The following is a 16,015-nucleotide window of genomic DNA, read 5'->3' on the forward strand; positions in this document are numbered from 1 at the left end:
AGTTGGTGAATGGGCGGCTCTGAGGGAACTCAACTCAGTGATGCATCCAATACACTGAAAACAATCCAAGAACCAGAGAAGATGTCAGAAACCGATCTGGACCTGGAGATCAGCTGTGCATCTGCAGCGACAGCAATGAGCAGTGATGTGTGTTTGCCTGGAGATGCTGCCAATCAGCTGCTAGGCCCTAAGCTGCTGGCTGGTGGCACCGAGTGCTTGTTCAGTTGTGGAAAAGGCATCTGCTATTGACTGCTGAGTGTTGGTAATGGCAGTGAGCCATCACTGGCCTCAGATGCTAGATTGCTAAGGGGGGGTGGGGGGAAGGTACTAGGAAACAGAAGCCACAGGAACAGGGTCAGACTGGCAGCTGAGTTGAAGGTTAGCCCGAGTCCTGCAGCTTCTATGGAATCCATAAGCAGTGGCCATCTTAATCTACCACATGGGATGTCACTGGGATCACAAGAAAGTGATCGACGGGTTGTCTGTTCCAATGGCTGGTGGGGCCTTTTGCATTGTGTCTGTCTGCAGCACCAGAGGAGGACTGGGAAGACTAGAGCTTTTGATCTGTGGTTTAGAAAAATTGTAGTGGAAGTTCTTTCCAGACTGGGCGGCAACTGAGGCTTATTCCCTTGCTGTGAGAGTATGGTGGGAATGGTGTTCTCCTTAGATCACTCAAGCACATAATTGGTATAGAGAGGTCTGTATGAATGCCTCGATAAATCAGGGTGTATGTTGTGATATGTACGGTGATGAAAAACTGGCATGATCAGATTATCACTGATTGCAGAAAGAGATGTGGATAAAGCAGGGGCTCCCAACCAGGGAATCAATATTCCAGTGTGTGCAAAAACTTGAGTTTAGAAGTTTTAAAATTATACTGTATATGCATATAATTATTTTTTTAAAGGGTACGAGAATATATCAGAAGCATTCGAGTGGTGCAGGATATAGAAAAGGTGGGGAACCCCCGGATAAAGGATTCTGACAAACTAGCTGGTCAGGGAGTAGCAGTTTAATATTTGTGAGTTGAATAGGATATTTGGACCTAGGGAGAGATTACAGGGTCTTGACAAGTTGGTTTGATGCAGGGAACGGACATCTTCCAGCTTCTGGGCTCAGTTACGGTGTCTTAAGATTGTCGGTAGCCCTGGGTTTAGGCTGCTGCTGATTAGTGTCAGGTTAGCTTGTAATAGGTTCTTACCATGGATGAAAAAGGTGGCTCACTGTGCATTACTGAGACCTTGATAAGCCCTGAGGGAGGGGCCTTTTCTCAGCAATGTGCCCACTTATGGGAGAATCTGGCGCTGAGTTACAGGAAGGAAACATAAAGAGAAATAGCAGCCTTGAATCGTTGCTATGCAGGAAGCGGCACAGAAAGGATCCTCCCTTGTGCCTTTTGTGTTGTTGTCACCATGGAATAACACCACCCCCCCCCCCCAACCCAAATGACTTGATCTTGCTTGCTTTCTGAAAAGCTCTAAAGATCTGGCTGTCCCCCAGGTACTGAGTCAGGAGACTTTGTAAATCCCCCTTGAATCTACCACTGCGCCTCTGGTGCAGTGTCTTTTATTATATTTTAGTTTTTGTTCCTTTAAATTGTCTATACAGCCCTGACTCACCTGTCAAGCGGACAGCTATCTAAACAAAATGCATAAATAAGTAAACAAAGCAACTGCTGGTATACTGATATAAAGATGACAACATGGTGATAGAAAAGGCAGAACAGCTTTGACTCAGTCTTGTAGAATGTTTTACCAGGTCAACTGTGAAGAGAATGGGCAGAGTTGAAGACTTGAAGTCTAGAGTTTATACAAGCAAACGGACAGAACAGAACAAGCAAACCTTATATCTCCACCTGCTATTAGCACAGCAGCTTTCATTATTTGAATCAGAAAGGAACATGTACAAAGAAAAGAGGAAAAAACCCTAAGCAATATAATCTACTAAGTAATAATATATTAAGTAACTTAGTTATTTACCGGTACCTTTTTTCAATAAAATATGTGTTCTCATATTTCATACCTCATAAATTCATTGGGTGTCCAATCAGACTTGGCCAATAAAGAATATTCTATTCTATATCCTTTGTCCTTATCCACAAATGATAGCATTAATAGCTGTGGATCATTTTACCCTTACCTTTCATTTTAGAATAAACCAAGATATAAATCAGTTCATTGGTCAGCCAGGAAAATCTGTTTATTTTAACTAACTTTAAGTTTACAGGGCCAGATGAGCTCTATCCCAGAGTAGATAACAATACCAACACAACAATGAAGAAGAAGAAGAAGATGATGGGTTGACTGATTGTTTACCCATTGTGCCTGACTAATCTTGGAGACTTGAATGAAGTGTCAGACAATAAGAGGAGGACATATATAGTATCTATTTTCAAAAAGGGGAAGAGAATAGTTCAGGGAATTACAACCAATCAATCTGTGATTACTAGGAAAATTCTACAGAAGGCTACAAAGAGATTAATTTGTAAGAATGAAGTATGTGATAATTACTTGAAGTCATAATGGATTTGTCAAAAATATTTTTCCAGCTACTTTATCTCATTTTTGGACTGGTAATATCTTTTGCCAATTACGGGCGTGCTGTAGACTGGATATATTTTGATTTTAGCAAAATGTTTGATAAAATGCCCCATGTTATGCTGATTAGCTGGCTAGCATGAACATTAACATAGCTGACTCAAAACTCATTCTCAAGTACTCATCCATGATTATTCATCAAACTGGAATGAGGCATTGTGTGGGGTGCCACAAAGTTCAGCCTTGAATCTCATACAGACCTACAGCTTCTTACAGAATGTAGCTGTGCTGTGTTTAGCCAGTAAGTTGAGCTCTAGAGACTGTAAGGATTAAATGTTCTAGTGTATTACTCAGAAGAAAGAAGAGGTCAAAATGAAATAACAAAAACTGCACTTGGGATTGTTCATCCTTATAAGATCATGGCTGGAACAAAAAAAGAATAAAATTACACTTTATTTAAAGTCACAACTAAAAATATCATTGAATGCTCATAAAGATTCTATGTATCTACCGGAGTCGTTTTAACCAAAGAATATTTTATCACATATTCCTAGGAGATTTGTTCTAAGAATCTAAGTAATAGGCACTGATTCACAGAGACATTATTTAATCTAAAAGAAAATGTGGCATAAAATAAGATGTTGGATTTTTTTACCTTCATATTAGTAAAATATTTGTATTATTTTAGTTTGGATTCTCATGCAAAATGACCAGAGGATATGTACTTATCACACAGATACTCATAAGTTGTAATGCAATATCCTGCAAGATATTGATCTTCAATAAGCAAGGAACTTTCAGGACCTTGGATAGCTCAGAACAAAGCTTAACTGTAGTACAGGTAGTCCTTGACTTACGACCACAAGTGAGCCCAACATTTTTGTTCTAAGTGAGACATTTATTAAATGAGTTTTGCTCCATTTTAAGACCTTTCTCCTCCCCCAGTTATTAAGTGAATCACTGGAGTTGTTAAATTAGTAACACGGTCGTTAAGTGAATCTGGTTTTCCCATTGACCTTGCTTATCTGAAGGTCGCAAAAGGGCATCACATGATCCTGGGACACTGCAATGTTCATAAGTGTGAGTCAGTTCCCAAGTATCTGAATTTTGATCATGTGACCATGAGAATGCTGCAACGGTCTGTGAAAAACTGTCATAAGTCACTTTTTTCAGTGCTGTTATAATTTTGGACAGTCACTAAATGAACTGTTGTAAGTGAAGGACTGCCTGTATATCCTTTTTTTCATAGTAGTATTATCTGCAGAGAGCCAGCTGAAGCTGTCATAGAAGTCCTTCTCCTTCTGAACGTTGATGCTGATTCTTAAAAGAACCATGTCTATTTCTTCAATGTTAGTGGGGGAAATGTTGGTACAGATTTGGGAGATGGGCTGGGAGAAGAAACTGACATAATTATGAATCTTAGTCCAGAGTTAAGAATCCTGTTAGGGATAATATGCTGGGAGTGGTACTGAGTGCTCATTTCAAAGTTAAATGGATTTTGCATCTTTGAAGACAGAATCTCAAGAAATGACAACAAGATCCCGAAGAAAGAAATGTTTTTTTTCATAGAATGACCTATGAAGTAAGCTAGATTGGGGAGCGGGGGGGGGGGGGGCATAGCTACCAAGAGTAGCTGGATAGTGATTGGCGTACAAGTTAAATATTTTTTTAAGAGTAAAATGTCTAAGAAGACTTTTAAGTTAACTTTTATTATATATCATTAAAGCACTCATTTTTGTTAACCATATGGATTATTTTTATGTATTACTGTAATCCGATAGAAATGAAGATTACTGATTACAGTTTTTATAAACCTACTTTAGTGGTCTGTCAAATCCAATCTGGTTAGCAGATTTTAAGATATAATTTTAGTTACTTAGATTATATTACAAAAGAATGAGCAAAGTTGATTGAAATTCATGGACTTCAATGGGAATTAAACAGAAAACAAATGCAGATATATTTTGAACTTGATATCTTAGTTTGAGAATTGTGATCATTTGAACACCTAAGTTTTTATAAGAATGGTCCTAATTTGTTTAATTGTAAGAAATGGCAGGTTTCACAATATATCTACTTTGGATGTTGAATTTACTGGACTTCAGGAGGAATGGGGGGGGGGGGGATAAGTATACTATTGTTTGTTATTTGTATGCCTGAAGTTTCCAGGACAGTAATAGAGCTATTCATAAGTAGCCTTGATGTAATGACACTATTACCCAATATCAAGCATTTGGCTGCCTACTAGGACACATTGCAAATGAATCTGTATACAACTTTTCATCATTATGTGAGCTTAAGATAGTTTTTTTAAAAAACCATTTTATTTCTTTGCAGGGAGCTTATCTTATCCAGTATTGATATCGATGCAACTGGAATGTGGGAGTGCGTGATTAGCAACTCCTATGGAAGCATTTCTAAGCAGGTGGAAATTGTTGTACTACAAACAGCTGCACCTTATTGTCCTGCTGAGAGAGTAATTAACAATAAAGGAGATTTCAGGTAAGATTTTATTTTTAAAAAAATTATTTCAGTCATCAGATTACGATATTTTTCTTTCTTTTTTCTTATGGAAACTCTACAGATTGCTTTTCCTGAACAGAAAGTTCTTCGGGTTGAGCACCTGGATTAATAACTAGTCAAATAAAATCAGATGATGCCATATTGGTTTCTTAGGTTGTATTAGTTTTGAAAGCTTTATTTAAAGTTACAAATAGCAGAAATATAGTGGAGCAAACAAAAAAATAATAGTTTCTCTGCAACTGCACATCAAAATAAACTGGTTGGTTGGTTGGTTGCTAGTTTAATTTGTGTAAACCCAGTTTTGGACTTTTCAAACCATGGCTTATTGTGAGTTATTCAACTGCAGTTTATTTAAAAGTGAAATCAACTTTGGCTCATTGCAGTATCAGTCCAGCTATATTATTCCAAAAGACAAAATGACTAGTTAGTAAGCGTTTTTCTATATAAATCAAGCATGAAATCACTGTGAATTCTGAAGGAGACCTTTTTTACCCTATATTCTTTGTCCCTTGGTAAAGAAAATATTTCTCCCAAAATAATATTATCGTGAATCTGTCAAAATCTGCCTTTATTTTTAGACACACTTTATTAGACCCATGCCTTCAATTTTGTTTCAGAACTATTTTAAGAAGGTTACAGTATATTCTTACCTGCTTCAATGCCTTAGGAACAGATTTGGTTGGCTAATATGTACAGTTTTCCCTCCAAATATGAAGCACATAAATCACACAACTTTCTGCAACTGAAAGGATTAGTTGTATGCAAGAAATGTTGGTTTGAGTATTTTAAATAACAGCTTCACAACCATGTAGATAATCACTTATGAATCTGGAAAAAAATAAAAAACACAATATGACATAATTTATAGTCCTTTGCTGTATTTAAAACCCATCAATTATAATCAAGACTTTGAGTGGGCTTGAATTATTATTTTTTGAAGCCAGGCCAGTTTTAAGAGCTATTGAGATATACATGGAACACAATTTTGAGCTTCATGAAGCAGAGATTTTGGAATATCCACTTATCAAATTTAATAGCTGCTGATACCAATATTAGACATATAAAATTTATACAGCATCACTTATAGGCTTAGAGATGGAAGAAGGATATTTCACGAACAGAGTTGGAAGCCTACTGACAAGCAAAACAACATGGACATAATCAGAGATGGCCAATGAAAATTTCTAGTTTGAGGATAAGCCCAGGGAATATTCTTAGACGTGGAGGAGGGAGTTGAAGTCCACAAGTCTTAAAGTTGCCAAGTTTTGACACCCCTGCCCTAGAACGTCTGGGCTTTAAGTTGTGCAGATATATAATTCAACTTACAATAGTTCATTTAATGCTCGTTCAAAGTTATAATGGCACTGAAAAAGTGACATGACCATTTTTCACACTAATGACCATTGCAGAATCCCCATGACCACCTGATCAAAATCCAGATGCTTGGCAACTAATTGATATTTATGACAATTGCTGTGGCTTGGGGTCATGTGATCAGCTTCTGCGACCTTCTGACAAGCAAAGTCAATGGGGAAATCAGATTCACTTAACAAGCATGTTACTAACTGAAGAGCTGCAGTGATTCACTTAACAACTATGACAAAGAAGGTCGTAAAATGGGGCAAAATTCACTTAACAAATGTATCACTTAGCAATGGAAATTTTGGACTCAATTGAGGTTGTAAGTCAAGGACTACCTGTACACCCGTGATGATGAACCTATGGCACACGTGCCACAGGTGGCACGTGGAGCCATATCTGAGGGCACGTGAGGTGTTGCCCTGTGTCAGCTCCAGCGCTATGTGCGCCTGGCCAGCTGATTTTCGACCTTGCAGAGGGAAGTGGGAGGACGTTTTCGCCTTCCCCAGGCTTCAGGAAAGCCTCCAGAGCCTGTGGATGGCGAAAAAGGGTCCAACGGGCCTTCCGGAAGTCCAGAGGTTTCAGTGATGCAAGCGCGGAGAGGAGCGCGGGGGGGGGGTTGTGCGTGCATGCCCGGGGGGAGGGCATTGCATCGTGGGTGTGGGCACGCAATCACACACACGCTATCGTGCGCGCGCCCTTTTGGCACCCAAACAAAAAAACTTTCGCCATCACTGTTGTATACTATACATGTGTCGGCAGCAGAAACATGCTTTGAGCCCCCTTAAACTCCTTGGCCGAGGAATTCTGGCTGGTGGGATCCAGGAGAAGAGCCTTTTCTTCTATGGCTCTTGCCCTTTGGAACATCTTACCCTCTCCCCTCCCTGAGATTTGCTCCCACCCTTCTGGCCTTCCATAACAGCCTGAAGACTGGTTTCTGCTGGTTGGCTTTGGGCCCCAACTCAGGAGCTTCATTCTGGAGGAGTTTGATGGATTAAGAGGATATTCCCACCGACCCCCTGCAACCCACGCCCTCCCCAATCTTTAATCATAGCTTTAATCTTTCTCTGATTGCAATGCTATTTTATTGTTTGTAGAAAGATTTATGTGTTATGTGTTATGGTTTTATAGCTTTTAATGTTGCAAGCCTCCCAGATTCATCCAGAGATGAGATATGTGCCATCAAATTTAATAAATAAAATAATAAAATAAACTTTGGGCAAGGCCCATAAAAATCTGGGAGGGCTACAACTTGCTGATCCCTGCCCTATATTCTTCTGGGTGATTTTTTAAAAAAATAAATCATACTGGGATACTTACTAGCACATATGAAAGCAGTAAAGCTTCTTGCTACTAAAAGTAACGTTCCTGAAGGCACCTATTCTTTTTTATTTGCTATAGAAAACATGGCATCTTTTTTTTAAAATTCATTTTATAAAATTAAGGACCTCTGACTAAAACTATGACTAAGGACTAAGGACTAAGAATTAGACTAAAACTTTCAGGGTGTGGAATATAGTTGGTTGGAAAAGAAATCAAGGCCATTACGTTATCCTTAGGTGGTACATTCAGTCTTCCGCAGTATTTTGCTTAGTGTTTTCATTTTCCACTTAAAAAACAAAACAAAGTAAAAATACCCTTCTTTCACCACAATAAGCATTATGATAAACGTATGTGAAAGAACCAGATGAGGTTTTGAAGAGGAAAATCTTTGCTTTTGTTTGCAAAGTTCAAGACACGATTATCCCCAGGAAGAAGCTACATTTCTACTCAGCACAGAAAGCTGAGCAGCTCAACTTGAGGTGCTCTTTAATGAGTCAGTTTTAAAATGCACCAAAATAAGCTTATACTGACTGCAGCTTTCATTAACAATCCTTCTGCTCCATTGCTGGTAAATGTCATCTTAAATAAATAAATAAATAAATAAATAAAAGTGAAATAAATGTTCAGCTAAGATGAGAGGCCTTTTTGCTGTTTCATTTTCTCTAAATCAAAAAACCCGAAGGATTCACATTTGTTTCATTATTGATCATCATTCAAACATTCTGCACAAATTTATTTTAGAAATACACATCAAAAGCATGCTGAGTCTGTATATTTCTTTGGCATTTCAAAGTAATGAATTCAGAATTCTAGAGAATATCTTTGGAGCCGAAAGTTAACATTAACACCTGAAGCGTTTTTGAAAAATTTCTCTTTTTAGATGAGCTTCCCTGCCAATAATGTATCATGAAAATGTCTTTGAGGTTTTGATATTATGGCAAATATGTTGGAAGCAATCTATTACAAGCACAAAAGAAAATGGGGGGGGGGGGTTCACCTTGTTTTAAAAAGAAAGATGCATTAAATATAAAATGGAAAGGTTGACTCTTTTGAGCTGACAGGTCCAGGTGGTATGTGTAATTGAAATCTCGCTGCAAGGATTTGTAATGCAAGCTTCAGTGAACAAAAGCTATTATTATAAAATGATGGTTATATTTGTTTTCTTTCTCCTTTCATTGTAAGATATTTTTTAAGTGAGCAAAAATGTCTGTGTCCAAATTTTAACCATCGGTAGGTACCCTAATACTGTGCATCTTGTGTAGCATTCTTGGGTTACAGGTGCAAGCTTATTAAAGAGAGATCCTACTTGAAACTAAGGAGAAACTTTCCTGACAATAAGAACAATTAAACAATGGAAGAGCTTGCCTTCTGGAGTGTTGGGGGTGTTCCATCCCTAGAGGTTTTCAAGGAAAGATTGGAGATCCATTTGTCTGGGGCGGTATAAGGACTGTTGCCTTAGGCAAGGGGTTGGACTGGAACAGGCCTATCAAACTGGCGGCCCATGGGCTGGATCTATCACACACAGGCCACGCTTACTGCAGCTCTGCAAAGACAAAAACATCATGATATGTCACGTGACATGATCGAGTTTGATGCCTGAGGACTAGAAGAGTTCCAAAGTCATGATTCTAAGATAATTTCTAGGCTTTCCACAGTCTTGATTGGCTATTCCTTAGTTTGGAGCAACACAAAAAAAGTTCTTCTGCTGTATGGCTCAAAAATAGATTATGAAAGCAGGGAACCTCTGTCAATCTTAATGCCCAGATACGATCAGAATGAAAAAGGGAGTCTAGGAAAAGCCTTAAGTACTGCAATGGCGAAAGTTATTCCAAGAAAATAAATGTTGTATGATCAGGTCTCACCATAGATAAATGATTCTTCAACAATTTGCAAGGATAGCCCCGTGGTGCACTAATTCTTCCCAAAGTTTGAATTTCGGCTCCCAGAATTCTCTATGACTATTGTTGTGAATTCTAGGAATTGAAGTTCGCATAATTGACCATTGATTTAAGGCACTTGATCGCATCACACGACACCACGTGACGTATCCCAACAGGTTTTGCCTTTGCAGAGCTGGGTTAGGCGTGGCCTGCGCATGATGCATCCGGCCCGTGGGCTGCCAGTTTGATACCCCTGATTTAAGGGATCTCAGTTAATAGAACCTGAGTCTGAAGCAAATGGGTGAAGAGCAACATCTCATCCCTTGAGTTTTAATTCAATTAAAATAACATAAATCTAGGAGTAAATCAGAAATTACTTAGAAATGAAAATTCAATTTTGCCAATGTATTATATAAAATTATTTATCAAATATTTTCCTATGTATGCTGATAACCTATAAAAATCCTGCAAATTCCTAAAGGCTGCCAGTGCCACTTATGAATATGACTTGCTCCTCACTGAGATTTCAAATTATATCTTGACACTAGTATTTCAGACTGGAGTGGAGAAGATTTCTTGGTTGACAGAATGCTACTGCATATTTGCATGTCATACATTAGGAGAAAGGCTCTTTTCTGTCCTTGGTATAATAGTTTTCTATACTGTATATGGAATTTTAGAGGGGAATTTTAGAGGGAGAGTAATGAGACAAAGGGACGTAGTGGCTCAGCGTCTTAGCCCAGGGGTGTCCAAACTTGGCAACTTGTCGATAAGGAAGGTCGGCAGTTTGGTGGTTCGAATCCCTAGTGCCGTGTAATGGAGTGAGCTCCCATTTCTTGTCCCAGCTTCTGCCAACCTAGCAGTTCGAAAGCATGTAAAAATGCAAGTAGAAAAATAGGGACCACCTTTGGTGGGAAGGTAACAGCGTCCCGTGCCCCTTCAGCATTTAGTCATGCCGATCACATGACCACAGAGATGTCTTCAGACAGCCCTAGCTCTTCAGCTTTGAAACGGAGATGAGCACTGCCCCCTAGCACATATGTGTGAGTGGAACTTTTACCTTTAATAAGAAAAAAATTCATCATGGTGGCATTGTAAAATAATATCCACAAGGCATGTATGAATGAAGGGAAATTTGAAAACTTGATCTTACATTCATCGAAGAAAAGTCTCATATTCTAAAACAAAGCAACTAAAAAACATTGAATATAATAGTATTAATTTCATACTGCAATTACCTGTATTATTGAAGTATCAGTATTTACCAAATCATTTTTTGAAAGATACTAACATTTAAAAATAAAAAAGTTTTAACTTGAAAAGGTGTATCTAATAGACAGGATGTAAAAGGGATGGGAATGAAAATATTCTGTTTTTCTGTAATGTTTGAACCTTGCTTTCCAAACCTGACTTTGTCCAGTACTGTTGGGACTACTAAATCTGAGTTTGCCCAGTATTGTTGGGACTAATAATTGGAATTTGGGATTTTTCAGTCTAAAACCATGAAGGATAACATTGGCAAGACTGATCTATTAATGTTGAATCACTGTCTTGGGAGAAAAGAGCCAAGTTATAACCTCTCCCAGCAAAGACAGAGGAAATGAGTTTTGCCAGTTTTAAGCCCAAAAAATATAGCCCTTTAATATATAAATATACCAATTAAAATCATTTCAAATTGAATGACCCATTATTGAATATAAAACAGGCAAGGAAACTGCTCTATGGGTTCCAATTCAAGACAGATGATGTATTGCATTATTTATTGTAAGCATGGGCAACCTGTAGCCTTAGGGCCTAATTTTAAAAAATCCATTGCTAAGTACAGAAGCCTTTTGCAAGCAAACAATTCAATCCTCTAGCAAAAACAACCTTCCTCTTTCCCAGAAGCTTTTTATGTGAAGAGAAAAGGAAATGAGAACATCAAAAACTTGCTCAGACAGAACCTTGCAACTGAAGAAGAAGAAATGCTAAGAAAAAAATGGATACCTTTCCCTCTCCCTATATGTTTTTATTCTGACTTTGGCCACCATTTGTTTTAGCTGTACCCATCACTGGAAGTTTCCCTAAACAAATCTGTTCCCCTAAACAGAATACCACTGTAGTAGCACTGTAGCTTTTGATGCGAAAAATTTGGCTGTTTCTATTTTACCTCAACAATCTCATAAATTCAGGGAAATATGCATTATTCTGTAGGAGGTGTACTTCAGGTTGGAACTTTAGGTTTGACCTAGCTACATGCGGGATCGCATCCTGCCCCATACATCCCTACGACCAATCCGCTCTCACAGAGATGGACTTCTCCGGGTGCCGTCCACTAAGCAGTGCCAGAGGGTGGCGCCCAGGGGTAGGGCCTTCTCTGTGATGGGCCCAGCCCTCTGGAATGACCTCCCCCCGGATATTAGGATTACCACCGACCTCCGCTCCTTCCGTTCAAAACTCAAGACCCACCTTTTTCAACTAGCAGGCCTGGCTCAACCATAGCTCCATTTTATTCCTCCTGGCAATTTTTAAACTTGTAATTTCTATTGGGGTTTTAATTTAACTTATTTTAATATTTCTGTTATTATAATATTGTATTGTGTTTTATACCTCCTCCGTACAATGTGTAATTTTATAATATGTGTTTTTATTTATTGTACGCCGCCCCGAGTCCCTTTGTGGAGAGGGAGCGGCTAACAAATTTAATAAAATAAATAAATAAATAAACTTTATGTAATGTTAATGTACTAGTGTAGCATTGCAGTATCTTATTTGTATTTTTTCCACAGGTGGCCTAAAACTGTGGCAGGTGTAACCGCTTACCATTCATGTTTTCAGCATTCCTTAAGATCAGCCTCCTTTCTGAATGGGGAAGAAAAGTTAAAAGCATGGCGTAATTGTAACCGCACAGGTTGGTGGGATGAAGAAAACTATTCCAAATGTCCTTATTCACAGGAAGTAACTCAGATCCTTCATGCCTTCAGTCAGGTAAACCATACCATTGTACATAGAATTTAGTGTATTGTAAACATTACACAGTCCTTACCAAGTTTCTTCAGAGAAAGCCTTCATTATCTAGGCTATCTAACAAGACTATATATATCAAGAATAGATTCTAAGCTTTCCAAACGTGTACTATAACTTGTTGTTTTCAACCATTCTATTTTGGAATAAGAAAGCATAAATAGATTGTGACATTTATTCAAACATAGTTCTCATGGCATTATTCCTTATCTTTAATATTCATTTAAATTAAATTATTGATGCTGAATCAGTATTCATGGTGCTGATAAATGGTTCTGTCAGGGGAAAGTTGCTTGACAAAAAATTATTTATGTTAAAAGTATTAGACATTTTAAGTATTTTAAAACACAGTGTTCTTATTAGACAATTTAAATATTTTGCAATATAATGTTGTTTGTAAGTTTGAATTATACATCAATAATGTTCTTCATCTCTAGAAAATAAAACGTTAGTTTTAAATATAGAAAATAGAATTAAACTTTTAACCAAATTTTATCTTTTGGGATTTTTTTTTCAGAGACATCTAAATGCTACCAATGCACTTGAATTTTCCCATCAGCTAGCAGCTTTCACAAGAGATGCTGCCAAATTTGCAGAAAAGGAGGATGTTATCTATTTAGCTCACATGTTGGAAAAACTAATTCTATATATGGAAGAGATCGAAGACGTAAGACTCTATTTGGCTAACATGATGATGATTTAATGTTAGATTTATTTTAATGTCCAGTAATGGGTTTTTTTGGGGGGGGGGGTCTTTTTAAAATAGTAATTCCAACTTTTTATTCAAGAGCTTTTCATAAAGTATTTTTAAATTTGAATTATATAATATACAGATAGTCTTTGGGTTATGACCATTCATTCAACAACCATTCACAATTATAATGGGATTAAATGAGAGGGACTTCTGAGAGGTCCTTCAAGTTCCAGCTTGGTGGGCATTGCAGGGGAAGGATACTGCAAAATCTCCATTCCCTCCTCACTCCAGGGGGAGGTTACTGCAAAATCCCCATTTACACCCCACTCCAGGGGAAGGATACTCCAAAATTTCTATTCCCTCCCCACTCCAGGGAAAGGATACAGCAAAATCTCCATTCCCTCCTCACTCCAGGGGAAGGATACTGCAAAATCTCCATTCCCTCCTCACTCCAGGGGAAGGTTACTGCAAAATCTCCATTTCCACCCCACTCCAGGGGAAGGATACTCCAAAATTTCCATTCCCTCCCCACTCCAGGGGAAGGATACTGCAAAATCCCCATTCCCACCCCACTTCAGGGGAAGGATACTCCAAAATTTTCATTCCCACCCCACTCCAGGGGAAGGATACTTCAAAATCTCCATTCCCTCCCCCTCCAGGGGAAGGATACTGCAAAATTCCCATTGCCACCCCATTCCAGGGGAAGGATACTGCAAAATTCCCATTCCCTCCTCACTCCAGGGGAAGGTTACTGCAAAATCTCCATTTCCACCCCACTCCAGGGGAAGGATACTCCAAAATTCCCATTCCCTCCCCACTCCAGGGGAAGGTTACTGCAAAATCCCCATTCCCTCCCCACTCCAGGGGAAGGATCCTGCAAAATTTCCATTCCCTCCCCACTCCAGGGGAAGGATACTGCAAAATCCCCATTCCCACCCCACTTCAGGGGAAGGATACTCCAAAATTTTCATTCCCACCCCACTCCAGGGGAAGGATACTTCAAAATCTCCATTCCCTCCCCCTCCAGGGGAAGGATACTGCAAAATTCCCATTGCCACCCCATTCCAGGGGAAGGATACTGCAAAATTCCCATTCCCACCCCACTCCAGGGGAAGGATACTGCAAAATCCCCATTCCCTCCCCACTTTAGGGGAAGGATACTACAAAATCTCCATTCCTACCTCACTCAGGGGCCAGATAGAGGTGGTATTTGCCGGTTCTCCAAACTACCCAAAATCTCCGCTAACAGTTCTCCAGAACCTGCTGAATTTCACTCCTGTGTGAGCTCCTCCCTTAACAACCTATGCAGTCTTCATTTAAGAACAGCAACAGGAGCTGCCAGATTTGCCAGATTTCTAAGTAACATCATATAATGTTGCACTTTACAGCTACGAACAGAGTTTCCAGTTCTAATTGCTTTTGTAGCCTAAGGATTACCTGTATTTAAAGAAATTATTACTCATTACAGAGTTTTCTATAACCATATGAGTTTAGGATTAAATTTGTTTTTGCTGAGTATGTTCATTTTAAGATTAGTCTGACATATTTTCATTGCATTTCTAAAACCCCCGAATGTATACCTATTCTTTCCTTCTATCTTTTCCAACATTAGAGCCTATTCCGGAGAACATTAAATGCTTAACAAACCCTAATATTTTATGAATTATTCTCATTCAAAGAGGGCACTAATCTTGGTACCGCAAATAACATTTTTTACTTATTGGCAACAAGGTACCTAATAATATTTTCATCTATTTCTGATGAAATAGTTGAATAAAACTCTCATTGCAGTATTTTGGGATGATGATTCTTGTATGTTGAAATACTTTTTAAAAATTGTTTTAGCTTTCACACTTTCCTTCTACCTTTTCAGTTTGCAAAGTTGATCTTGGAAGGAATAATTCAGCAAATATACCACTGAATGTGAAACCTTAGTGATCCAGAATTAAAACTTATAAACTTTTTGATGCCAATATTTTTTATATTGATTATACTAGCATTTTTGTTTCAAATAGGTGAAGTTTTTATGAGCGTTCGTTCAATTTAACATTTTCCTAGACCCATGCCGTTCACTGCTCTTTTCTGAAGAGCTGAATAAAGCTTCCCGCGGTTCTAACCTTGTCAAACTCATTTGAAACTAGAATTCATGCCAGTAAAATGTCTTAGGCTTTTTAATTCTCTGGGTAGCTTGATGTTAAATGGCTTGGATTTTAAACATTTTCACAATGGTGTTTTAGATGTCAGCTAAACATAAGTAGCTAAATTAATGATCTATCTAAAATGTTTTACTGAGAGAAAAGAGACTGTGATCAGTGTTTTCCCCCCTTAAGGTATATTTCCTGACTAACAATGTGGCCAGTCTCAAGCATCCTGTGGTTGCCAAAACCTCCTTAAGCAGCCTTAGCAGTAGCAACCCCACATTCATATTTATATATTCTGTATATTTTATGTGGCTCTTTTTGGTTGATTCGGGTAGTCCATTTAGTGATTTTTCAAAGTTACAACGGCACCGAAAAAAGTTATGACCATTTTTCACACTTATGAACGTTGCAGCATCCCCATGGTCACAGTTGTTCAATTGCTGGACAACTGGTTCATATTTATGAGGATTGCAGTGTCCCGGGGTGGTGTGAGATCACCTTTTGTGACCTTCTGACAAGCAAAGTCAATGGGGAAGCCGGACTCACTTAACAACG

The 16,015-nt window shown here is 38.5% G+C and overlaps 1 protein-coding gene across 4 annotated transcripts in view; it reads left to right on the forward strand.

Moving 5' to 3' along the window:
- Positions 1 to 16,015, forward strand: part of ADGRA1 (adhesion G protein-coupled receptor A1) — a 426,992-nt gene that overhangs the window by 190,291 nt on the left and 220,686 nt on the right. For all 4 annotated transcript variants that reach the window (XM_081953900.1, XM_081953901.1, XM_081953903.1 and 1 more), the window contains 3 exons: positions 4,875 to 5,039; positions 12,391 to 12,589; positions 13,143 to 13,292. In XM_081953900.1, the coding sequence (XP_081810026.1) occupies positions 4,875 to 5,039; positions 12,391 to 12,589; positions 13,143 to 13,292 (514 nt within the window). The remainder of the gene's footprint in view (positions 1 to 4,874; positions 5,040 to 12,390; positions 12,590 to 13,142; positions 13,293 to 16,015) is intronic.

This window comes from Natrix helvetica (assembly GCF_964273705.1).
Source record: "Natrix helvetica genome assembly, chromosome: 5".
Lineage (NCBI taxonomy): Eukaryota > Metazoa > Chordata > Lepidosauria > Squamata > Natricidae > Natrix > Natrix helvetica.